The sequence below is a fragment of the Drosophila serrata genome, unplaced genomic scaffold (assembly GCF_035046125.1).
Source record: "Drosophila serrata isolate PLE 108 unplaced genomic scaffold, ASM3504612v1 contig_382, whole genome shotgun sequence".
Taxonomy (NCBI): domain Eukaryota; kingdom Metazoa; phylum Arthropoda; class Insecta; order Diptera; family Drosophilidae; genus Drosophila; species Drosophila serrata.
In genome coordinates, this window is record NW_028257280.1 from 9,899,321 (window position 1) to 9,924,385 (window position 25,065).

General features: G+C 40.3%; 7 protein-coding genes and 1 pseudogene across 15 annotated transcripts; 2 read left to right on the forward strand and 6 right to left on the reverse strand.

Annotated features, from left to right (window-relative positions):
- Nucleotides 1-618: 618 nt before the first annotated feature.
- On the reverse strand, nucleotides 619-2,505 carry LOC110191418 (fatty acyl-CoA reductase wat). Its single transcript, XM_020962276.2, has 5 exons — nucleotides 2,393-2,505; nucleotides 2,219-2,331; nucleotides 1,651-2,161; nucleotides 855-1,566; nucleotides 619-793 (listed from the first exon to the last, which is right to left on the reverse strand). The coding sequence occupies exons 1-5, from the start codon at nucleotides 2,466-2,468 to the stop codon at nucleotides 697-699; spliced, it is 1,509 nt and encodes a 502-aa protein (XP_020817935.2). The 5' UTR covers nucleotides 2,469-2,505; the 3' UTR covers nucleotides 619-696.
- Nucleotides 2,506-4,965: 2,460 nt separating this feature from the next.
- LOC110190210 (fatty acyl-CoA reductase wat) lies at nucleotides 4,966-6,948 on the reverse strand. Its single transcript, XM_020960577.2, has 5 exons — nucleotides 6,795-6,948; nucleotides 6,631-6,743; nucleotides 6,064-6,574; nucleotides 5,290-5,998; nucleotides 4,966-5,227 (listed from the first exon to the last, which is right to left on the reverse strand). Exons 1-5 carry the CDS (start codon nucleotides 6,868-6,870, stop codon nucleotides 5,140-5,142), a joined length of 1,497 nt encoding a protein of 498 aa, XP_020816236.2. The 5' UTR covers nucleotides 6,871-6,948; the 3' UTR covers nucleotides 4,966-5,139.
- A 910-nt stretch (nucleotides 6,949-7,858) lies between these two features.
- Nucleotides 7,859-9,731, reverse strand: LOC110190955 (fatty acyl-CoA reductase wat-like; annotated as a pseudogene). Its single transcript, XR_015273232.1, has 5 exons — nucleotides 9,609-9,731; nucleotides 9,435-9,547; nucleotides 8,868-9,377; nucleotides 8,104-8,809; nucleotides 7,859-8,040 (listed from the first exon to the last, which is right to left on the reverse strand). The product of XR_015273232.1 is annotated as a fatty acyl-CoA reductase wat-like (transcript).
- A 2,374-nt stretch (nucleotides 9,732-12,105) lies between these two features.
- LOC110190921 (fatty acyl-CoA reductase wat-like) lies at nucleotides 12,106-14,080 on the reverse strand. Its single transcript, XM_020961581.2, has 5 exons — nucleotides 13,923-14,080; nucleotides 13,759-13,871; nucleotides 13,192-13,702; nucleotides 12,418-13,126; nucleotides 12,106-12,355 (listed from the first exon to the last, which is right to left on the reverse strand). Exons 1-5 carry the CDS (start codon nucleotides 13,996-13,998, stop codon nucleotides 12,268-12,270), a joined length of 1,497 nt encoding a protein of 498 aa, XP_020817240.2. The 5' UTR covers nucleotides 13,999-14,080; the 3' UTR covers nucleotides 12,106-12,267.
- A 347-nt stretch (nucleotides 14,081-14,427) lies between these two features.
- On the reverse strand, nucleotides 14,428-16,420 carry LOC110190919 (fatty acyl-CoA reductase wat-like). 2 transcript variants are annotated; one of them, XM_086840120.1, is made up of 6 exons: nucleotides 16,253-16,420; nucleotides 16,049-16,161; nucleotides 15,614-15,979; nucleotides 15,469-15,538; nucleotides 14,705-15,410; nucleotides 14,428-14,641 (listed from the first exon to the last, which is right to left on the reverse strand). In XM_086840120.1, the coding sequence occupies exons 1-6, from the start codon at nucleotides 16,341-16,343 to the stop codon at nucleotides 14,554-14,556; spliced, it is 1,434 nt and encodes a 477-aa protein (XP_086696246.1). In that variant the 5' UTR covers nucleotides 16,344-16,420; the 3' UTR covers nucleotides 14,428-14,553. The 2 variants fall into 2 exon arrangements, with proteins under 2 accessions (XP_086696246.1, XP_020817239.2); XM_020961580.2 differs by having other exon boundaries at nucleotides 15,469-15,979; nucleotides 16,253-16,419.
- A 934-nt stretch (nucleotides 16,421-17,354) lies between these two features.
- Nucleotides 17,355-18,403, forward strand: LOC110191172 (ATP synthase mitochondrial F1 complex assembly factor 1). Its single transcript, XM_020961935.2, has 2 exons — nucleotides 17,355-17,702; nucleotides 17,756-18,403. The coding sequence occupies exons 1-2, from the start codon at nucleotides 17,455-17,457 to the stop codon at nucleotides 18,345-18,347; spliced, it is 840 nt and encodes a 279-aa protein (XP_020817594.2). The 5' UTR covers nucleotides 17,355-17,454; the 3' UTR covers nucleotides 18,348-18,403.
- A 30-nt stretch (nucleotides 18,404-18,433) lies between these two features.
- LOC110191171 (uncharacterized) lies at nucleotides 18,434-20,619 on the forward strand. 7 transcript variants are annotated; one of them, XR_015273276.1, is made up of 6 exons: nucleotides 18,434-18,792; nucleotides 18,914-19,449; nucleotides 19,515-19,659; nucleotides 19,716-20,124; nucleotides 20,187-20,227; nucleotides 20,283-20,619. XR_015273276.1 is itself a non-coding variant. In XM_020961933.2 (6 exons), the coding sequence occupies exons 1-5, from the start codon at nucleotides 18,434-18,436 to the stop codon at nucleotides 20,219-20,221; spliced, it is 1,491 nt and encodes a 496-aa protein (XP_020817592.2). In that variant the 3' UTR covers nucleotides 20,222-20,227; nucleotides 20,283-20,619. The 7 variants fall into 7 exon arrangements, 5 of the variants coding, with proteins under 5 accessions (XP_020817592.2, XP_020817591.2, XP_086696248.1 ...); XM_020961933.2 differs by having other exon boundaries at nucleotides 18,914-19,456; XR_015273275.1 differs by having other exon boundaries at nucleotides 20,187-20,619.
- Nucleotides 20,500-23,337, reverse strand: NPF (neuropeptide F). Its single transcript, XM_020961936.2, has 3 exons — nucleotides 22,020-23,337; nucleotides 20,831-21,113; nucleotides 20,500-20,777 (listed from the first exon to the last, which is right to left on the reverse strand). Exons 2-3 carry the CDS (start codon nucleotides 21,107-21,109, stop codon nucleotides 20,745-20,747), a joined length of 312 nt encoding a protein of 103 aa, XP_020817595.1. The 5' UTR covers nucleotides 21,110-21,113; nucleotides 22,020-23,337; the 3' UTR covers nucleotides 20,500-20,744.
- Nucleotides 23,338-25,065: the final 1,728 nt, after the last annotated feature.

Sequence of the window (25,065 nt, forward strand, 5' to 3'; positions counted from 1 at the left end):
TGCATTTTTGGAGGGCAAATGTTGCGGTCATACTTTGATGACCCGGCTCTTTTAAAAAGTGAGACACGTTTAACATTTGATGCAGTGGTATTTGGTTAATATTTTCCCTATTCTTAAAATTACATCAATCTGGAATATCTGGATGATTGTATACAGGTGGATTGGCAAAAGGAGCTGTTGAGCTGTTTTTCAAGACTTTTATGACAAAGTTAATTAATGAACAGAAAATGCTAAAGTAATGTCTATTTCCCTCATATATGAACTTTTATTTACTTTTATTATGACAAGCGCCAAAATCGAACATTCCGTAAAAAATGCTTTGCTGGGTGAAAAAGTAGAGAAATGGGTCAAAAAGTATTAGGTTGAGTCTAGAATTAAGCGAAGCACATACATATGTATGTACATATTCATACTCAGAGGCCAGAATGGGTTTACGTTGTGTGCAAATCGGAAAGTTTTTTTTTTTTTTTTGCTTATATTGTCGATTTCTTGAGAAACAGAAAATGTTGGGCAAGTTGTCAATTCGATTATTTGGCAGATTTTATTTCAGGTCAAATTACATCATATAATTAACACAGACCCAGTTATAAACCACGATAAAAAAAAAACAAAAATAAATTAGAAATTTTAACTTATTCAATATATTCCTATACCTTTGATAAATAACGCTCAAAAATAGCCTTCTGAATTCTAAAACTAATAATATTCAATGATAAATTTTAGCAGTGACCAGAGTAGGAACCCAGCCACGAACAGGAGCACGGTCACGAATCCATAGTGTAATAACTTCAACCTGTTGCATAAAACCAAGAATGTTAATGCAAACAACTATACAATTTTTTAACAAAACTCACCGCTTTAGCAGTCGTCGTCCAGCCTCAAGGGATTCCTTAGTTGGAGCCTCTTTTCCCAAATAAAGACGCATGCCAAACAGGGCAGTTTTCCAATATTCCTTCCAGTCCAGAGCCTTCATGTCAAAATTGTACATTTGTCGTTCTTCAATGGACATTAAGGATCTTAATTTATCAACGCTGTTTGTTTCAAATTCCCAATTGTGAAGCAAAAAGTGCTGAACAGTGGCAAAATTAACGTGTATCTTTCTATAGATATTAACCAATCGGGGTTTCTTTCCCGCCAAACGCAGAATCAAATCGAAAATATATCCGGGTATTGTGTGATAAAAGAAGGCGGCTATAGGATACAGCCAAGGTTTTGGGACGGTGTGGATAAACGGATACCAGATCATATTATTAATCGGAAAGTCCTGCCGATGGCTCAATGTATACATTTCAAAGTCCGGATTTGAAAGCAAGTTTGTCTTACTCGGCGCTAGTGTGTAAATGGGCGGATTGTCCTTTAACTTCCGTACAGTGTCCTTTTTTGCCGTTTTCCAGATGCTGGCCAAGGCCATATTGGCGCAGTAATCCACTGGAACGACACTGCAGGAAGCCTTCTTGTTACAGATGAACAAACGTACAACTCCATGGGCTACTCCATATATAAGGGTAATCGGTCCGTAGAGATTATCAATCCATCCGCAAACAGGTTCTTTGTAACTGGCAACAACTTTATATAAGTGAAAATATGTGAAATACTTTACCAAACTTCCAAATTACCAAACTTGTACAAAAATAATAAGAAAACACTTACTAATTGCCGGTCGAATCACGCTCAGCGGAAGGTCACCGGCTTCTCTGAGGATCACGTCCTCAGCCAGGGCCTTCGTGTACGTGTAGGTATTGGGGAAAGTTCCAACCAGTACAGAGGACATATTGTCTATTATTTTGGGTCCCACCATCTCACTCATGGCCAAAATTTTCTCGGAATCGAGGCTTAAAAGTTCGGGATAGAACCTCTCTTCGATATGGAAGACGGGGCAGTTGGAGAACGCCGAGGAGATGTGGAGGAAGGCCTCAAGGTGTTTCATTTCCTTAGCCAGTTGGAGCATCAGCTTAGTGGCTCGAGTGTTGATGCTGAGAGCTACGGAAAGTGGCTCATTGAACCTCACCGTGGCAGCTCCGTGGATGAAGATCTGAACCTCGGAAGCTAACAGCTGGCGATCCTTAATGCTAATCCCCAAATCGTGCTCGATACAATCCCCAGCGATGGTAGAGACCCGCTGAAGAGCCAGGGGTTTTGACTTCAGCAGGACTTCGAAGAGCTAGAAGCACATTGGCACTACATATTTATATCAATATAACAGTTTTTTGTGTCTCACTGGATCCTCTTGCCAAGCCTGAAATCGTGCCTGAATATCCAGATTTCGTTTGGGCCTGGCCATGGCGTATATGCGTTTCACATCCGTAGCTCGTAAAAGCTTTTCAATTATCACTAAAATGTAGTCGAATTAAAAATCGCAAGGGATTTGTGTGGAATCTCAAGGAACGCGTACCTTTTCCCAAAAATCCGGTTGCGCCTGTCAGAAACACGACTTTGTCTTTGTAGAAATCCTGAATACCGCATTCCATTGTTGATTGTTCTAAAATCGACTTGCGACTGGTAGTGCTTTCCAATGGGGAATGAGTTTAGCTACTTATGCTGCTTTTATATAAAAATACTGTGAAGTCAAGCAGTGGGTCACCCGAATACATAGTCAATCGTATGCAAACATAAGCAAAACAATGTTGCTAATAGTAGCGGAAGCATGTATTAAATTAACTTAAAAGTGAACCCTACTTCGGTTCTAGAATTGGATACTATTACATATATATATAATTATAAAAATGAAAAGTAATAGTATGACAAGCTTAAATTATTTATTCTTTAATATTTACATTTACAATAATATAAAAAATTTAAGAACAAAGTGCAAACCGCTGTGGCTTCTATGGCGGTAAAAACCACATCCCCTCAGTTACCGAAAGGACTCTCCAGGATTAACTGTAGATTAAGGAGAGTATAAATGCTATTGATTGAACATAATTCAGTGTTCATGATATACTACTCTATATTAAAAACAATAAATGAAATATTAAGTGAAATTATAATAATGGAAGTAAGCATTTAACTCTACATTTAACGATTCTATTTCTATCTGTCTCTCTCTCGCTCTCCTGATCAGAATATATACTGGTATGTCTATCTCTCTCTGTGTACCTCTATAGAGGGAGAGTCTGTCTCTCTATCTCTCTCTGGCTCTCTAGAGATATCTCTTTCTCTCTCGCTCTCGGTTTCTCTGTTCTTCTCTTCACTCAGATACTATAAATACGGTCACTGGTGTCTCACTGTCCTCATTCTTTCCGCGGCCTCCCCAGTGTTTACATCTATAGTGATTACCCTTCGACCCCAAAAATATCTCCTGACCAATACATCTGGATAACCAGGAGGAAGATCACTTCGATGATACCAGGAAAAGCCTGAAGGAAGTACCCAAGAATATAACTCTACTCTGGAAGTAATTAAGGAATGTCGAAGAAGGATAACCGTGTCTCCTCTACTGTCATAGAGGGTCATAAAGTTAATTAAAATCATTAAGAATGTTAAGAAAAATTTAATCACTGACCCATTGGTCAACAAACATTGTATTGGGTCTGTACTCATTATCATAAAGCTAAGTAAATAAATATCTCACAAAGCTAAGTAACACAAGTTATTTCGTGTGCCAATCGGACTTCTATTTCAATATATATTTATATTTGATCAAAATGTTGAGCAAATGAGAGAGTTTGCTGTTATACTTTTAAGAAAAGTATTATTTAATTAATATTAATTATAACCCAATATATAATCAGACAAAACACTATAAGAAGCCAGCAATGCACAGGAGTATTGCTGATTTTGATTCGTTTGCGACAAATTCCACTATAGCTTTCTGAATTCCTCAGATCAAATAAATTCCCGATTAAAATTATTCGAAATGTACAGTGCCTAAAAGAATGCTACTTAATTTGACTCGGGAACCTACAATAGAGTTCTCTAGTACATTTGAATACTTGAATAATTTTTGGAGGTAAGTAATATTATTTAAGTAATTTAAGCATATATTTAAACTAAAAAACATAACCGAATAAAGTATAAAGTGTTATTTTAAATGCACAATAAGCTTGTTAGAGCCTGGCTAATGGATTTTTGCAGTCGGGCATTACACCCCAATCATTTAATATTTAGACAACCGCCCTACAGCCGTTGGGTATTCGCCATTGGAAAGTTAATGAAGGGTATTGGAAGCAGTCGTAAGGCTGAGTTAGAGGTTAGTTTTTTTTACTTCAAATGAATGACTTGCTTTACTTACATAAAGACTTTGATTAGTATAACTTAAATATTTTTGCAATCGGGCACTGCACCCCTATCATTTAGCATTAAATTCCTAATTGGTACAATTAAGCATCTAGATATTCAACCCATAATTTTACATCACTGCGGACTTAACCATTAATAAATTTCGCGCTTTGAATGAGTGAATAGATTTGTTTTACCTCGTTTGTCCTCAAGAGTTTCTCGGTAGCCACTGAAAGATATGAACTCCTGAAAATACTATAAATATTCAGGATACCTTTCCCTAAATATCCTGAGCCACCTACAAGGGGAACGGCTTTATTTTTAAAGAATAATTGTATTCAAGAATCCATATTGCTTTTCTAATATTAGTAAAAATTAAAAAGATATGTATTCATACTCAGAAGAAAATGTTTGGCTCTCGAGACTTGTTTTTAAACAGGCTTAGTGAAAAATAAAAGTGTTTTAAAAATATTTTGTTTCTTAGGTTTATTTCTTGTTTATTTTTAGAATTTATTTTTAATTTTATGAAATCGTTTTGGGCAACCTTTTGACGATTCGCAGTGAAGGCTATTTGGGGATTTGTCTTTAAAAAGCTTTGTTAGTAGGTATATTACAGTCGATCATTCTCCTAAATTTGTATTGGCACTTGCACTGGAATGCAGTTTTAATCCCTAAAGTATTCAGATTAAATTTTGATTGAAATTTAATTTAGGCTAAACATTTTAACAAACAAGTGCTATGTACAAATTGCGTTGTATAATTTTATTTAGAATTTATTTCAACTACTATCACACATTTACAAGTGATTAAAATAATATTTTATGAATTTTTAAAACCAATAAATTTTCTTCTAATTTATAAGTGTTGTATATTTACAAACATACAAAAAAAATTTTTAAGTTATATTGTTAACTTGTTAACTCAAATGATAAACTTGGCCAGTATCCACAAGCCGTAAGCGGCTAGAGAACCCAACGAGGCCATGAAACTGTAGTGAAGGACCTTTAATCTGTAAAAAATAACTGTTTTGATTAACTAAAGGATCAAATCCCAAAATATGATGGAACTTACCGCTTTCCGAGCTTTCTAGCCTTGGCAAGGGACTCTTTGGTAGTGGGCTCCTTGCCGACATACTCCCGTAAACCATCCATGGCGCCGGTAAAATATTCCGTCCAGTCCAGACGTTCCATGTCAAAGTTATATATACGGCGATCTTGCTCGGACATCGCCTCGAACAGGTTCCAAGTGTTTTTAGTGACAAAATTGAAGGAGTTGGTCGTGAAATGCCTCAGGTTGAAAATATTCTTGTGTATTTTTTTGTATAACTTTGTCAGGATGGGCTTGCGGCCCATAAGGACAAGTAGTGCATCGAAAAAATATCCCGGGATGGTGTGGAAAATTAAGGCGGCCAACGGAAAGAGTCGGTGGGAAATGCATAGAATAATAGGATACCACAGCATCTGTTCGAGCGGAATACGATCGCAATGCTCATAAGTTAAGCCTATGAATCTACCATAGTTGATCTGGTTGTCATTGGTGGCACCAAGCGTGTAAATAGTTGGCTTTTCTGCCTTACCTTCCCGTTTACTATTTTCACCCGTGTGCCAGGCACAGGCCAGGGCTGCGTTGCCAGAAAAGTCAGCTGGCACTATACTGATTTTGCATTTGGGATCTACCAAGATGACCCGCACTACACCGCGAGCTGAGCCGTAGATAAGGGCCAGGGGTCCATTAAGATTATCCGTCCATCCAACGATGGGGTCGTTGTACGTTGTCATAACTGAGAATATATTAGGTAGGGTGTCACACTTTGCTTTTCCAATTTCCTGAATTAACTTCACTTACTGATCGCCGGTCGGAAAACGCACAGTGGCAAGTCGCCCGCCTCCCTTAGGATCACATCTTCTGCCAGAGCCTTTGTGTAGGTGTACGTATTTGGGAAGGGTCCTATCAGAGATGTCGTCAAATTGTCTATCGTTTCATTACTCAAGATCTCGCCCAAGGCTAAAATTTTGTCCGAACTATCGTTTAGATACTCCGGATAGAACCTCTCCTCGATGTCAGTCTTCACACAGTTGGAGAAAGCGGTCGAAACATGGACAAATGCTACTAACTGGGTCATCTGTTTGGCCAGCTGAATCATCATCCGGGTGGCACGCACGTTGATGGCCAGGGCCAAGTGAAGAGCCTCGTCGAAGCGCACGGTGGCTGCTCCATGGATAACGACTTGCACATTGGAGACCAGAAGGCTTCGGTCCGACTCGCTTATGCCAAGATCCGGCTCCAAGCAATCGCCCGCAATGGGACTGATTCGCTTCAGGGCCTGGGGCCTGGCCTTTAAAAGCACCTTAAAAAACTAAGGGTTTCGGGTGGGAATTAAGCATTAAATTAATCAATTCATTGGGAACCTACTTTTTCCTTCTCCCAGGCTGAGATGCGGTCTTCAACGGACACACCGCGCTTTGGCCTAATGAGTGTATAAATTCGTTTCACATCGGTTGTCCTCAGAAGTTTCTCGATAAGCACTGAAAGTCATGATGATTAGCTAACAAATATACTACAAATATTCAGGATACCTTTCCCCAAAAGTCCTGAACCACCCGTTAGGAAAACGGTTTTATTCTTAAAGAATCCTTGAATTCCAGTGTCCATGTTGAGATACCCCGTAGTTCACGAGTCGATCGATTCGATGAGAATGGAAAGACTTTTTAATCGATTTTCTTTTTATGTTAAGCGCAAAAGCTTATACTTTAAAAAAGGTCATATTCTGCATGTCCAAATCATAGACCCCGTCCATGGTAGATTTAAATGTATTTAGCTACAATTAGAATACTGGAACAATTTCCATATAATTATAGTTGTTCCACATACCTTGTACGTCGTCTCCATAGTATAATGCAAGTGATCAAGTTCATTTCAAAGGCGTTGGGTTCCGACGCATATAAATCAGGAAATTATTTACACAACATGAAATGATTCGAAGGTTTTCTTCACCCTTGCAGAGTTTCAGAAGCTTGCAATGCAGTGAATGACTCATTTCTGACCCTTTAAATTATATGTATATATTCTTGATCAGCATGTTTTAAAGCAATCAAAATGTTGATAAATTCTTAAAAAAAAAAAATTATTATAAGCGGTTAGACCGTTAAAAATGTCAAAATTAAAAAAATAAAATTTTTTAATTTCAAAACCCAATATGCAGTGTTGTTAACGTTTGGAAAACATTGCATTTTGAAATGAATTATAACTGATTTTCTCTGCAGTAAGTATAAATTTTATAAAACCCTTTTTTTTATAATTCGCTTGCAGGGTATTATAATTTCAGTCAAAAGCTTGGAACACACTGTTCGACTCATTTCCGACCCTATTAATTATTTATTTTGAATGCAATGCTAAAAATGCAAATCACTAAGTGTTTATATTATTATTAAAACATTGATTTTGAATGCAGTGTATATAAATTTTATAATACCCTTGCAGGGTATTATAATTTCAGTCAAAAACTTGGAACGCAGTGTTCGATTCATTTCCGACCCTATAAAGTATATATTTTGAGTGCAATGCTAAAAATGCAAATCTCTAAGTGTAATATCAATATTAAAACGTCGCTTTGAATGATATACATAAACGTAAGTTTTCATTTGATTTCATTAAAAATGTTTTTTCTCTATATATTTATTTACATGCATTTGCGTTCAGTTTGTGTTGGGATTAATCCATATATCTGTTTATAAATAAACTCGTAGTTTCAGCAGAAACCAAAGAGCAATCGCGGCCACAGAGCACAGGCCATACTGTAGGATATGATGGAACAGCTTAAGCCTGTAAGAAAGATTATATTTATAAAAAGAAAATTAATTATAATTAATAATTAATAGAGTGTACCGCTTGATCAGTTTCAAGCCTTTGGATACGGACTCGGGGGTCAGCGGCTCTTTGCCCAGAAATACTCGCATGCCTCCGAGGGCGCTCTGAAAGTACTCCGTCCAGTCCAAGCTGGCCATGTCGAAGTAGTACAACTTGCGATCCTCCGCCGACAATTGATTCCTCAGACGATCTGTGTTGTTCGTTTCAAACTCCCAACTCCTGCAAGAGAAGGGCCCCAGAATCATTAGAGTTCTGTGAACCTTCTGGTAGATCTTCACCAGTCGTGGCTTACGACCCTGAAGCCACAAAGCCAGGTCGAAGAAGTAGGCGGGCAGGGTGTGGTAAAAGAAGGCGGCCAGGGGGTAGAGCCACATGGTGGTAATGCAGTGAAGGAAGGGGTACCAAATCATCTTGGTTAGTGGAAACCTCATGCGCCCGTCGAGGGCGTGGTTAATGAACACGCCGTTCGTGATTTTGTTCCCCTCGCTGGGCGCCAACTGGTATATGGTAGGTGCCTCCTTCTCCTTACGTTCATCTTTGGTGGTTTGCCAGACGCAGGCCAAAGCCAGGTTGGCACAGTAGTCCACGGGCACTAAGCTCACATCGGTCTTCACATCGATTGTGGCGATACGCAGCACTCCTTTTGCCACTCCAAACAGGATCGCCATTGGTCCGTACAAGTTGTCAATCCAACCGATTTGGGGCTCTTTGTGGGCCGCGATGACTGCGTTGAAAAACTTGATACTTTGGGATATGAATTTTGGAAAATACGCATAACTTACTGATGGAAGGCCGTAAAATACAGAGGGGCAAGGTACCCGCTTCCCGGAGAATTACGTCCTCAGCCAGGGCCTTGGAGTAAGTGTAAGTATTGGGGAAGGATCTGAGTAGGGCAGGCTCCATGTTGTTTAGCAATTTGTCACTTACCAGATTACTTATTTGGAGAATCTGCTCAGAGCTGTAGTCAAGGTGATCGGGATAGAACTTCTCTTTAATGTTCTGAATGACGCAATTGGAGAAGGCTGAGAGATGTGGAGGAAGGCCTCAAGGTGTTTCATTTCCTTAGCCAGTTGGAGCATCAGCTTAGTGGCTCGAGTGTTGATGCTGAGAGCTACGGTAAGTGGCTCATTGAACCTCACCGTGGCAGCTCCGTGGATGAAGATCTGAACCTCGGAAGCCAACAGCTGGCGATCCTTAATGCTAATGCCCAAATCGTGCTCGATGCAATCCCCAGCGATGGTAGATACCCGCTGAAGAGCCAGGGGTTTTCACTTCAGCAGGACTTCGAAGAGCTAGAAGCACATTGGCACTACATATTTATCTCAATAAATCAGTTTTTTGTGTCTCACTGGATCCTCTTGCCAAGCCTGAAATCGTGCCTGAATATCCAGATTTCGTTTGGGCCTGGCCATGGCGTATATGCGTTTCACATCCGTAGCTCGTAAAAGCTTTTCAATTATCACTAAAATGTAGTCGAATTAAAAATCGCAAGGGATTTGTGTGGAATCTCAAGGAACGCGTACCTTTTCCCAAAAATCCGGTTGCGCCTGTTAGAAACACGACTTTGTCTTTGTAGAAATCCTGAATACCGCATTCCATTGTTGATTGTTCTAAAATCGACTTGCGACTGGTAGTGCTTTCCAATGGGGAATGAGTTTAGCTACTTATGCTGCTTTTATATAAAAATACTGTGAAGTTAAGCAGTGTGTCACCCGAATACATAGTCAATCGTATGCAAACATAAGCAAAACAATGTTGCTAATAGTAGCGGAAGCATGTATTAAATTAACTTAAAAGTGAACCCTACTTCGGTTCTAGAATTGGATTTTATTACATATATATATAATTATAAAAATGAAAAGTAATAGTATGACAAGCTTAAATTATTTATACTTTAATATTTACATTTACAATAATAAAAAAATTTAAGAACAAAGTGCAAACCGCTGTGGCTTCTATGGCGGTAAAAACCAAATCCCCTCAGTTACCGAAAGGACTCTCCAGGAATAACTGTAAATTAAGGAGAGTATAAATGCTATTGATTGAGCATAATTCAGTGTTCATGAAATACTACTCTATATTAAAAACAATAAATGAAATATTAAGTGAAATTATATTAATGGAAGTAAGCATTTAACTCTACATTTAACGATTCTATTTCTGTCTGTCTCTCTCTCGCTCTCCTGATCACAATATATATTGGTGTGTCTATCTCTCTCTGTGTACCTCTATAGAGGGAGTCTCTGTCTCTATCTCTCTCTGGCTCTCTAGAGATATCTCTTTTTCTCTCGCTCTCGGTTTCTCTGTTCTTCTCTTCACTCAGATACTATAAATACGGTCACTGGTGTCTCACTGTCCTCATTCTTTCCGCGGCCTGTTTACATCTATAGTGATTACCCTTCGACCCCAAAAATATCACCCGACCAATACATCTGGATAACCAGGAGGAAGATCACTTCGATGATACCAGGAAAAACCTGATGGAAGTACCCAAGAATATAACTACTCTGGAAGTAATTAAGGAATGTCGAAGAAGGATAACCGTGTCTCCTCTACTGCGGTAAGTCTTAACTATGACAAGTATGTCATAAAGGGTCATAAAGTTAATTAAAATCATTAAGAATGTTAAGAAAAATTTAATCACTGACCCATTGGTCAACAAACATTGTATTGGGTCTGTACTCATTATCATAAAGCTAAGTAAATAAATATCTCACAAAGCTAAGTAAGTAAAGCCAATCGCACTTCTATTTCAATATATATTTATATTTGATCAAAATGTAGAGCAAATATGAGAGTTTGCTGTTATACTTTTAAGAAAAGGATTATTTAATTAATATTAATTATTACCCAGTATCTAATCAGACAAAACACTATAAGAAGCCAGCAATGCAAAGGAGTATTGCTGATTTTGATTCGTTTGCGACAAATTCCACTATAGTTTTCTGAATTCCTCAGATCAAATAAATTCCCGATTAAAATATTCGAAATGTACAGTGCCTAAAAGAATGCTACTTAATTTGACTCGGGAATACAATAGAATTCTCTAGTACATTTGAATACTTGAATAATTTTTGGAGGTAAGTAATATTATTTAAGTAATTTAAGCATATATTTAAACTAAAAAACATAACCGAATAAAGTATAAAGTGTTATTTTAAATGCACAATAAGCTTATTAGAGCCTGGCTAATGGACTTTTGCAGTCGGGCATTACACCCCAATCATTTAATATTTAGACAACCGCCCCACAGCCGTTGGGTATTCGCCATTGGAAAGTTAATGAAGGGTATTGGAAGCAGTCGTAAGGCTGAGTTAGAGGTTAGTTTTTCACTTCAAATGAATGACTTAATTTACTTACATAAAGACTTTGATTAGTATGACTTAAGCATTTTTGCAATCGGGCACTGCACCCCTATCATTTAGTATTTAATTAAATTCCAAATTGGTACAATTAAGCATCTAGATATTCAACCCATAATTTTACATCACTGCGAACTTAACCATTAATAAATTTCACGCTTTGAATGAGTGAATAGATTTGTTTTACCTCGTTTGTCCTCAAGAGTTTCTCGGTAGCCACTGAAAGATATGAACTCCTGAAAATACTATAAATATTCAGGCTACCTTTCCCTAAATATCCTGAGCCACCTAAAAGGGGAACGGCTTTATTTTTAAAGAATAATTGTATTCAAGAATCCATATTGCTTTTCTAATATTAGTAAAAATTTTAAATGGTATGTATTCATACTTAGAAAAAAATGTTCGGTTTATTTCTTCTTTATTTTAAGAATTTATTTTTAATTTTATGAAATCTTTTTGGGTAACCTTTTGAAGATTCGCAGTTAAGGCCATTTGGTGATTTGTCTTTTAAAAGTTTTGTTACTATGTAGGTATATCACAATCGATCATTCTTCTGAATTTTTATTGACACGTGCGCTGGAATGCATAAATGATGATTAAATTTTAATTGAAATTTAATTAAGGCTAAACATTTAAACAAACAGGAGCTATGTACAAATTGGGTTGTATAATTTTTAGAATTTATTTCGAATCTCATTACACATATACAACTGATTAAAATAACATTTTATGCATTTTTAATACCAATAAATTTTCTTCTAATTTATAAGTGTTGTATATATATATAAAAAAAAAATTAAAAGTTATATCCCTTGTTAGCTCAAATGATAAACTTGGCCAGTAGCCACAAGCCGTAAGCGGCTAGAGAGCCCAACGAGGCCGTAAAACTGTAGTGAAGGACCTTTAATCTGTAAGAAAAAACTGTTTTGATTAACTAAAGGATCAAATCCCAAAAAATGATGGAACTTACCGCTTTCCGAGCTTTCTAGCCTTGGCAAGGGACTCTTTGGTAGTGGACCCCTTGCCGACATACTCCCGTAAACCATCCATGGCGCCGGTAAAATATTCCGTCCAGTCCAGGCGTTCCATGTCAAAGTTATATAAACGGCGATCTTGCTCGGACATCGCCTCGAACAGGTTCCATGTGTTTTTAGTGACAAAATTGAAGGAGTTGGTTGTGAAATGCCTCAGGTTGAAAATATTCTTGTGTATTTTTTTGTACAACTTTGTCAGGAAGGGCTTGCGGCCCATAAGGACAAGTAGTGCATCGAGAAAATATCCCGGGATGGTGTGGAAAATTAAGGCGGCCAAAGGATATAGTCGGTGGGAAATGCATAGAATAATAGGATACCACAGCATCTGTTCGAGCGGAATACGATCGCAATGCTCATAAATTAAGCCTACGAATCTACCATAGTTGATCTGGTTGTCCTTGGTGGCACCAAGCGTGTAAATAGTTGGCTTTTCTGCCTTACCTTCCCGTTTACTATTTTCACCCGTGTGCCAGGCACAGGCCAGGGCTGCGTTGCCAGAAAAGTCAGCTGGCACTATACTGATTTTGCATTTGGGATCTACCAAGACGACCCGCACTACACCGCGAGCTGAGCCGTAGATAAGGGCCAGGGGTCCATTAAGATTATCCGTCCATCCAACGATGGGGTCGTTGTACGTTGTCATAACTGAGAATATATTAGGTAGGGTGTCACACTTTGCTTTTCCAATTTCCTCAATTAACTTCACTTACTGATCGCCGGTCGGAAAACGCACAATGGCAAGTCGCCCGCCTCCCTTAGGATTACATCTTCTGCCAGAGCCTTTGTGTAGGTGTACGTATTTGGGAAGGGTCCTATCAGAGATGTCGTCAAATTGTCTATCGTTTCATTACTCAAGATCTCGCCCAAGGCTAAAATTTTGTCCGAACTATCCTTTAGATACTCCGGATAGAACCTCTCCTCGATGTCAGTCTTCACACAGTTGGAGAAAGCGGTCGAAACATGGACAAATGATACTAACTGGGTCATCTGTTTGGCCAGCTGAATCATCATCCGGGTGGCACGCACGTTGATGGCCAGGGCCAAGTGAAGAGCCTCGTCGAAGCGCACGGTGGCTGCTCCATGGATAACGACTTGCACATTGGAGACCAGAAGGCTTCGGTCCGACTCGCTTATGCCAAGATCCGGCTCCAAGCAATCGCCCGCAATGGGACTGATTCGCTTCAGGGCCTGGGGCCTGGCCTTTAAAAGTACCTTAAAAAACTAAGGTTTTCGGGTGAGAATTAAGCATTAAATTAATCAATTCATTGGGAACCTACTCGTTCCTTCTCCCAGGCTGAGATGCGGTCTTCAACGGACACACCTCGCTTTGGCCTAGTGAGTGTATAAATTCGTTTCACATCGGTTGTCCTCAGAAGTTTCTCGATAAGCACTGAAAGTCATGATGATTAGCTAACAAATATACTACAAATATTCAGGATACCTTTCCCCAAAAGTCCTGAACCACCCGTTAGGAAAACGGTTTTATTCTTAAAGAATCCTTGAATTCCAGTGTCCATGTTGAGATACCCCGTAGTTCACGAGTCGATCGATCCGATGAGAATGGAAAGGCTTTCTAATCGATTTTCTTTTTATGTTAAGCGCAAAAGCTTATACTTTAAAAAGGTCATGTTCTGCATTTCCAAAACATAGACCCCGTCCATGGTAGATTTAAATGTATTCCGCGACGATTAGAATACTGAAACAATTTTCATATAATTATAGTTGTTCCACATACCTTGTACGTCGTCTCCATAGTATAATGCAAGTGATCAGGTTCATTTCAAAGTCGTTGGGTTCCGAGACACAATATGAAATGATTCGTAGTCTTTCTTCACTCTTGCAGAGTATCAGAAGCTTGCAATGCAGTGAAAGACTCATTTCCGACCCTATAAAGTATATATATATATATAATCTCAAAGTGTAATATTAATATTAAAACGTCGCTGTGAATTTTATACATAAACGTTAGTTTTCATTTGATTCCATTAAAAATGTGTTTTCTCTCTATATATTTATTTACATGCATTTGCGTTCAGTTTGTGTTGGGATTAATACATATATCTGTTTATAAATTACACTACGAGTTTCAGCAGAAACCAAAGAGCAATGGCGGCCACAGAGCACAGGCCGAACTGTAGGATATGATGGAGCAGCTTAAGCCTGTAAGAAAGATTATATTTATAAAAAGAAAATTAATTATAATTAATAATTAATAGAGTGTACCGCTTGATCAGTTTCAAGCCTTTGGATACGGACTCGGGGGTCAGCGGCTCTTTGCCCAGAAATACTCGCATGCCTCCGAGGGCGCTCTGAAAGTACTCCGTCCAGTCCAAGCTGGCCATGTCGAAGTAGTACAACTTGCGATCCTCCGCCGACATTTGATTCCTCAGACGATCTGTGTTGTTCGTTTCAAACTCCCAACTCCTGCAAGAGAAGGGCCCCAGAATCATTAGGGTTCTGTGAACCTTCTGGTAGATCTTCACCAGTCGTGGCTTACGACCCTGAAGCCACAAAGCCAGGTCGAAGAAGTAGGCGGGAAGGGTGTGGTAAAAGAAGGCGGCCAGGGGGTAGAGCCACATGATGGTAATGCAGTGAAGGAAGGGGTACCAAATCATCTTGGTTAGTGGAAACCTCATGCGCCCGTCGAGGGCGTGGTTAATGAACTCGCCGTTCGTGATTTTGTTCCCCTCGCTGGGCGCCAACTGGTATATGGTAGGTGCCTCCTTCTCCTTACGTTCATCTTTGGTGGTTTGCCAGGCGCAGGCCAAAGCCAGGTTGGCACAGTAGTCCACGGGCACTAAGCTCACATCGGTCTTCACATCGATTGTGGCGATACGCAGCACTCCTTTTGCCACTCCAAACAGGATCGCCATTGGTCCGTACAAGTTGTCAATCCAACCGATTTGGGGCTCTTTGTGGGCCGCGATGACTGCGTTGATAAACTTGTTACTTTGGGATATGAATTTTGGAAAATACGCATAACTTACTGACGGCAGGTCGAAAAATACAGAGGGGCAAGGTACCCGCTTCCCGGAGAATTACGTCCTCAGCCAGGGCCTTGGAGTAAGTGTAAGTATTGGGGAAGGATCCGAGTAGGGCAGGCTCCATGTTGTTCAGCAGTTTGTCACTTACCAGATTACTTATTTGGAGAATCTGCTCAGAGCTGTAGTCAAGGTGCTCGGGATAGAACTTCTCTTTAATGTTGTGAATGACGCAATTGGAGAAGGCTGTAGAGATGTGGACGAAGGACTCCAGTAGTTTCATTTCCTTGGCCAATTGAAGCATCAATTTTGTGGCACGGGTGTTGATGGTAAGGGCAATGTGTAGCGGCTCGTCAAACCTCACCGTGGCAGCTCCATGGATGACGAATTGCACCTCGGAGGCCAGAAGCTTTCGATCTTGATCACTTAGCCCAAGATCTGGAGCCAAGCAATCCCCAGCTATGGGAGAAACTCGCTGAAGTGCCTCCGGCCTCTCGTTGATCAACCGTTCAAAGGGCTTTATCCATGACGAGACGAGACTCGGTTTGTGAACTGTATCCTTTCAATTTTCGTACATTCTACTTACCGATTCCCTTGACCACATGGTGATTCGCTCCTGAATCTTAACTCCTCGCTTCGGCCTGATCAATATATAGACACGTCTCACTTCAGTGGTGCGCAACAGTTTTTCAATGACAACTGAAATGCAGAACAATGCAATCTGAAGGTCATTTTTGGTGCTTTAATTTACGACGCATTTCGGATATTTAAACTGGATGCAAACCAATACCTTTCCCCAAAAATCCGGTAGCGCCTGTTAGGAAAACCGTCTTGCCCTTGAAACACTTTTGAATATGGGTAGTATCCATTGCATCCGTCATAATCGTTACTCGAGCTGGAAAGCTGCCGCAATCCGAACATGCACTGGAAAACGTCGACTTCAATGTGACGCAACATTAAATTGGCTTCACTTATTTATACAAAAATTGGATTCACTCGTTCAGTGAACTACGCCGCTTAAATAATATATATGTATATAAATTTTCACTGCAACCCTTCTTCTGTTTCTTTTTAGAGTAATTACAGGCGATTTGTTAACCAAATGTTTGGGGAAGAAGGTCGAAGCTCGGGCTTTAATTAATTTGTAGAATAGTTTGCTAGCAAAGAACCGCTTGTGGTTCATTTGTAGTTTCCGCCTGACGTACTGGTAAAGGTAGTTAGGCTATATGTATTAATTCACCGACCTGGGGCTATAACTAAACTGTTTACCTGATCTGGTTATATACAAAAAAATTCATATAGTATATAATACGATGGGATTTTTTTTAAAGAAATTTTATTAAATTCTTTAAAATAATTCAAACTCTTTGTAGACTAAACTATTCTTATAACGGTTTAGCAATTGTAACTTTTAACTTTAAGCATTCATAAATATATCAAATCTTATAAATGTATTTTAAATAAATTTAAAATATTTTAAATTTACAAAAAATAAATAAACTTTAAGATAAAAGAAGTTATTAAATGGAGATACAATATATAAAATTGTTTTTCTGAAAAGAGGCAAATATAAACGAAATTGCTACAATTTACAAAAGGAAAACTTAATTATCTTTTAACTTTTAATTTTAGCGTAACAAGAATATATAAATAAATATGATTCAATTTAAAAATATATAAGTATATACAAACAATTATTATACATAATATATGTTATTTATGATAGAGTATTTGAAATCACTTATGAGCTTATTATTATTTCTTCTTACGAAATAGCTATTTCTAACCATTGTTTAGAATTGCTGCCGTGGCAGCATTTTCAACTTTGGACTTTTCAAAGCCCGGCATTTCGAATTAAAAATAAATCGATAACACATTAATTTTCATGCGCTTTTTAGTGTGCCCAGTTGCCGTCAGAGCAAAAATTCTTTACGCTGGTAGCGCTTGTGGCAATCAGCTGTCAAAAATTGTGTAATCTTTGTTGGGGCCGAAATGGCATGTGCACGAAAAGTGTTTTCTCGCGTTTTTCTGAATAATTCCCCTTTGACCACCAGCCGCTGCATCAGCATGTCAGCCAGCCGCCGCGCCGAGCAGGCCATCGACAAGCTGAAGGAGGAGAATCCCTTCTACTCCAAGTACGCGGGCAAGATTGCCAAGCTGCAGCAGACGTCGGCGGAGGAGTTCTTGGATCGGGTGGAGCGAGTGGTCAACCCAATCAAGGATGGTCGCAGCCAGGCCAGGTAAGCGAAGCGCTAGAAAGAAGCATACACAGGCTAATCCATACCTTCTACAGATCCTATTCCGAGCTGTTGAACCCCAAGAAGGAGTTGCAAGCCAAAGAGCAGGGCGAAATCCCCCATAAGAAGCTCTCGGACATCATGAAGCTGGAGCTGCTTGCTGATAAAAGTGCCGAGGAGGTCTCCCAAATCTGGCTGGAGTACCACAAGACTAAGGAGGCTCTGGCCGCCACACTGACCACCACCCAGTACGAGACCCTAATGTCGCGGGCCAAGGAGCACCCCGTCTTCTTGCTGCCGCTGCCTAGAAGCGAGGGCTTCGAATTTATTATGCTACAATTCTCCGCCAACACTGTACACTTCACGCCACTGCTGGCCTATCAGGTGCACCACGAGAATGCCCCCGAGTGCCTTACACTGGTGCACTACACAGAGGTCGAGGACAAGGGACTGGTTCTGATGCGCGGCGAGTACGACAGCAAGGTTCTGACAGCCCAAGAGGCGCAGTGCCTGGCGAACGAGCTGCAGATGTTCTACCTGAAAGCCGACGACAACAAGCTGCGTCTGCTGGAGACCTTCACCCGGAAACCGGACGAGTTTAAGCACATGGATCTCATCAAGGAGGTGGAGAACATTCAGCTGGCCTAGGCCCTGAGATTATAGTCAGAATAAAAGAAAACACACAACGGAAAACAACACCCACACATAGAAGCAGACCTAATTTTAGGAGGGAGATGGATAATTTTAATAAGGTCCTCGATGAGATTGGGTTCGGCAGGATGCATATGTTTGCCACCTTAACGCTGGGCCTGCTGCAGATGCTGACCATCCACGAGACAATGGGCATGGGCATCCTTGGCCCCGCTTCCGTGTGCGATCTTCGAATGAACCAGGTGCAATTGGCCGCAGTAACGTCGGCTGGGTTTCTGGGGATCATCTGCTCCTCGTACTTTTGGGGCTATATCACCGACAAGAAGGGTCGGCGCTGGACGCTACTGCGAACAATCACGGTGAGCAATGTGTGCTCGATCGTGTCCATGTTCATGGTCGACTTTCATAGTTTTTTTGTGATGCGTTTTTTGACGGGTATATTGTGAGTATTTAACTATATTTTGAATATTCGTAATGCTGAAACTCAAAGACTTAGCAATAGTTCATTAGCAATTAGTATATGACCTTAATGTTCAACGTTTCAAGTACTCTCTTCCGATCAGTGTGGCGGCTCCCAGCTTTGTAGCCGCAACCTACCTTAGTGAGTTCTGCAGTCAACGGATCTTGGCCCGTGCCCTCACCCACATGTACATGTTCACCGGCTTCGCCATGCTCTACTGCCCCGCCTGGGCCGTTCTCTTTCTCGCCACGAAATTCATGGAGTTCGAAGTGGACGTTGTGGGTGACCTGACCTTGCGACCGTGGCGTTTTTTGGGCTGCTTGAATTGTCTGCCGGGCGTGATAGCCTTCTTCCTGCTGTTGGCGTTGCCAGAGAGCCCCAAGTTCCTCTTGAGCATCGGTGACACCAAGAGGGGCATGGCCGCAATGGATTTGATTTGTCAAAGGAACACTGGTAAACCCTTGAGTGCCGAGCAAATTGAAAATTTAAACTTGTACCAGAGTGCGGCATCTACCCGGGTTACGCGGGTAAAGAGCGAACGTAATTTTCTGCGCTCAATGATCGATGATGCTATGCCTCTGTTCCGGACGCCGTTTGTGGGGTTATTTATGGCTGCCTGCTTGGTAATGTTTATCTTGGGTATGATGTGAGTGCAATCTGGAGTGTTTGGAAATTCATCAATTACCAGTTCCTCGAATACGCAGGGCAAATGGTCTGGGGCTTTGGTACACGGCCATGCGGAATCGCTACAATATGCGGAAGGGCAACAAGAAGGGTATGTCATTTTGCCGAGTCCTCTTCTTTCCGGAAATGCGACCGCTGATAGAAAGTGAAAAGGATTTTGAACCGGTAAGATCTGCTTAAGCAGCTTCTTTCTTGCTGTTGAATTTCGTAATATTTGCCAGGTGTGTAACGATACTTTGGAGGGTTTCAACGACTCGTTTATTTTGGGAGCCGCCTACATTATCCTGTACAACATTTGCTGGCTGACGCTCTTTTGCATGCCGAAAAAGAAGGTGATATTCGTCGTCTCCATGCTGACTTCCTCGACTTGTGGATTCCTGTTGATCTTCGTCACGGATCCATGGGTGCAGCTCTTTTCGCTGGTGTTCTTCCTGGCCTTACCCGGTGTGGTGATCAGTCTGATGGGCGGCGCCCTCTGTTTGTTTGTGCCCACCCACATTCGCGCCAAGGCTCTGTGCATCAGCCTGATGTGGTGCCGTTGTGGTGCAGCTATGGGGACCATCTTGACTGGCTCCGGCTTCCATAACAATTGTGAAATATCTCTGATTGCGATCGCCATACTACCTCTAAGTAAGATCGAGTTTCCCGTTCCCTTTTTCACAGCTTTATACTCATATAAACTTTTGCTTTAGTTGCTGTCGCATTGGAGGGCTATTTGCCCTTTTAAAATCAGGTTTCCTATATTTGTATATCTTCATCGCATGGTATTTATACTTTTGTGTACTTAGATGGAGTAAGAGCATTTTGGGTTGCAAAATTTTAAAGATTTCTGGACCACCTTTTGTAGCATCGAAGTTAAATGTCAAAAAGTAGGCTACGAAATTGTAACTTTCTTCTGCAAAATCAACGTAAAAGTTTAAGTTAAGTAATGTAAACTAAGTGAATGATAACAACAAAATAAGTGTACGATATATGTATAACAGATGATATAAGAAAATCAACCACTTGAACATTGCACACTTTATTTGGATTGCAGGGTCATTAAGACGATTATTTTGATTATTTATTATTTATTATTAAATCAGCTAACATCAAGACTACAATAAATACTTAACTCAGCTGCAACTACCATTCGTTCGTGTCGACTCGCTAAACTATTGCCCCGATAAAAATAAGTTAAACGATAACGCGTGTGCTTAGAATTAGACTCATGAGTTGGTTGACATCGCCAAGGTCGCCTCGATTTGGGTCTAATACACCTCCTCCTCATCCAAGGCGCGGACCTGCAGGATATATCTGTATTTTTTCCGTCAGCTATAGATTACTCTCCTATTACCAAGTCCCCGCCGCTGTTGATACTCTTGCCCAGATTGAAGCTGTTGTCTAGTTCGCGGTTCCTCAGGATTTCCATCAATGCTCCCCGCTTGCCGAATCGCACCCGTGCCCTGTCGCCGTAGTAGGTGTCCAGATCCTGCAGGAACTTGTAAGCATCCGCCATGGTGTTCACGTCGTTCTTCCTCGGCGGTCGGGAGTTGGAGGCCTCCACACTGCAGCCGGCGGCAAGGAGCGACAAGGCCACGCAAACAATCAAGATGCAACGCATTATGTGGCACATAATTCTGGAAGGGGATTGTGTGGATGGATAATGCAGTATTTATTTATGCAGAAAATAATATTAAATTTAATGTGAATCGTAAAAATTAAAGAGTCTAGGAATATTTTATTGATTAAAAATCGAACACGGAGCAGTTTGGCAACATTTTATTGGGGTTTAACAAACCCCAATTTAAGAACAAGCTATAAAAATATGTAACTTTGTGTCCTTAAAATGAATTGTTTCTGAATTTTGTTTTGTTGTTTTTTTTTTTTAGGCAAATCTAATGTATATAAGTCATTGATCTCAGTACTCGTTACTTTAGCCTTTTGATTTAAAGGATTGTTCTTCTACAGTCTTTAACGATTATTTAATTAAGTGAAAATTAGATCACGTTGTCGTAATAACTTACTTTGTGTTTTTCCATAATCCATAGATACACTAGATAACTGGAAAAATCAGTAACCCCAATTACGTGAATTAAGTGATTTAGATCTAGAATTGCCCGGAGACCTATTTAGAGGTCTGGGTCTTTGTAGGGCCACGGTTAATAGCCGGCAATATTGTATGCTAATTGGTTGAGACCGGGCTAAGTGATCGGCTCAGCCCCAAACTCGTCATTTAGGGGCGCTATTCAATGATTTTTGGGCGGTACTGACGCAAATACCAGGCACAAAGTAAATATATCTAACAAACATGGGTATTATAAGGCAGAACCAGGCAAAGGATCCAGGTGTGAGTCATTGCCTTACGACTTTAACGCTTCTGAGAAAGCGGATTTATTTACACGACTCGGCTTAAAGTCACAGATAATTGCTCATGTGCACTTTCTTAAGTTGTTTTTGAGGAAATAAGTCTGTCTGTCTCTATTGATGTTTTTTTCTACATTTCTATTTTTCCGCAATGACGGCGTCACGTCAGCACTGCTTACCTGATCGAAAGTATGAATCTGAGTATTTATTTCACGGCGAAATCAGCGCAATGCTATCGTTAAGCGGAATGTGTAATCAGCGAAAGCAACCGCGGTTAAATGTTGGCCCAGAGCCATTGGCAACAGGTATTTATAGGAGCGCCTGGCTGAAGGATGTGCCGCCAGCGCCTAATCAAGGCCGATCCACCCACACAGCAACATCCACTTCGCGAGCAATGGGGATTGGGAAACCGAAACGAAACGAATGTCGCCCGCGAAACCCCTGAAATATTTTCATATGCAGGCTAATTATGTGGCTGCTGCTGTGCTGCTGAACTTTTGCAGCAGCTGGAACGGATGGTGGGTGGGTGGGTACTTGGTTTCAATTCGGAATGGGATCCGGAGTGGCCATCCGCAGTATGGAAATGCGAACGGAGATTGGCCCGACTCTAACAAATAGTGACAGTTGGCTAACGAGATATCGAGAGCCGTTCGGCTATCAGGACCAGAGTTACGCATAACTGAATAAATGACAAAATTTCGATAAGTAGGATTAGTTGTGCACCGAACAAAATCGAATGAGAGAGATTCTTAAAAGGAGTAATTTTTACACACTGAATTAAAATAAAAATTGATTCAGAATTGTCTATTACTTTAAGTTTCTTTCACTTTGTTTAACTCTAGAGTTTATGCCTATATATTTAGTTTATTAAATGGAAGTACTATAAACTCAATTATAGTATTAAAATTCTACTAAAATTATACTTTGTTGGAGGCCCCTTTAATTTAATGGAAGTGTTTTAATTAAAATGTTCAGTATTATATTTATATGTTTAGTTTATAAAATAGCTATACTGTAGCCTCAATTATAGTATTAAAATTCAAAATAATTTAAATTTTCATCTCCCCCTTTTTGGTAATTGATTTTTCCGGGTGTGCCCCCGTTTGCCCCACCTGAGTGTGCAGAATACTGATTTATGTGTCCTCGGCCCCACTGCACTCCTCCTTCCGCCTTCGCGTTGGCGTCACTGTATCATTAATTATTGTATTTTGATTATTGTTTAATAACTGTTGGCTTAGACCGCGACGCTGATTGCGATAGGCGATCCAATGGGGGTATTAGAGTTGCGCTGCTCGACTTTGCATTGTTGTTTAGTTTGGGGTCAGCTTGGTTAAGTAATTTCAGTGGCAGTTGCTTGTGCCAATCTGCCGTAATATAATTGCGAGGGCTTCGGTGCGTATACGTAATCCATTTTCATAGCTGGTCCCGAAGCCAGATCCCAGAATAACATGACATCACAGAGCAGCGCATAGAGCTCTTTTCGCTTGGCGGCTGTTATTAACTTAATATTTGTTATAAGCGTTCTGACTAATTAACGCTTGAGCGAGCTATTACTTACCTACTTGTTTTTTTGCCATCGTCTCTGTGCCGTTTGCGATTATCGTTCCAATTACACTCGTTAGACATTCATTTGCGGCGGGCGGTAGCGTTTCATATTTAAATCTAATTGCCATCCAGTGCAGTGGTTCCTCATTGTTTGGCTCCAGTTCCAGTTCCATTAATGCCGCCGATATCGAGCACTACTCGCCCATATATTAATAATTGGAGTCAAGATAGGCGATTATCGGGGGAACTCTACGGCCGTATGCTTACCTTGTCGCAAGCCCGACATTCACAACAGCATCCGCAAATCCGACATTATGTCTGGCCGAAGTCCCCCCAGATCTTTCATCTTCCACTCTTATTTACCTACACGTGGAAGCAATATGTTAATTATGATTGACAGCATTTAACCCAATCTAATGCCAGTTAATTTCTATTATTAACTTAAAACAGAAGAAAGGTGTGGTGTGATATAAAAAACGATATGAAAAAAATAATATTTAATTAGAAAATTAGAAATACAAACGATTTAAAGTCCAGTAAAAAACTAAAGATAGAAAGGCCCTAAAGTATAAGTGAATTGCTTATGTTAATTACCCCAAGCTTGGCGTTGAAAATTTTCCATTTAGATTGGACTTTCGGCTGGAAGAAATTCTACATAAAAAAAGGGGAAAATAAAAACAATTTAATTTAATAACCGCAATTGCTTAACAGAATCTGACCTGGCCAACGGGCGGGTCGTATGAGCTGTTTTGCAAGATGCAATAAACTTTGTTATGGTTTAATGACAAAGTGCAGTAAGAAGTTTATATTTAGCTTTAAGGGTCCACCTCTAGGGTGAGTATTTACAGCTAATCGGGGGAAACCCTGAACTTGTTCAAGGACTCGAAGGTTCCGCATTGATGGTCAAGTTGTGGGGCAACCTTTTGTTTTCCCCAGCAACTTGGAGTAACTCGCACGTATATGCACTCCATTGTTCTGTTGGCAACCGAGTTTGCTGGGCTTTTGTCACCTTCCATGTGCTAAATTGCCAACGTCATTGTCGTCGGAGCCTCAGACAATTCCGGAGCTTGATGCGGCTCTGCAATTACGACAAAGTGCCTAGTTTTTTTATACAGTTATTGCCTGCGTTATCCAGGGGGTTCCCCCACTTTCCCAGGCCTATATGTCGTGTCAGATTTGCGGTGGCCCCACAGTGTATACTTTTGCACGCCACTTTCAAATTTCCAGGGGAATAGTTTTGAGAAATGCTATAGCCTCTCCTGTTTGCGTAAATGTTAATAATTCTGCTTGACTGCAATTCGATGATGATCCCGTGTTGCCCCTTGTGGGGGCACTAAAACTACTTGGGTTAAATTGAGCGTTTAATGTATGCGAAAATAAGGCAAATATACTGTCTGATCACTGACCAGCCTTTGTATGGGAATCCGCTAGTTCCGATTTGATTACTCCTCGAACCTTTTGGGATTTCCTTAGCCTTGGCTTGCCGTTTGGCATTTAGTCAGACGCTCATTGGCAATGGAATGATAATTATACCTAAATATTTCACAACTTAATAGCAAACTTTGCATTTATTTTTATTTGCTGATTTGTTTAGTTTTCCAAAAGTGGCAAATATTGATAGGCATCTAAAGGGTTAGTCAGACATTCGTGGTATTCCACGTGAACTTTCTCGTACGTCAG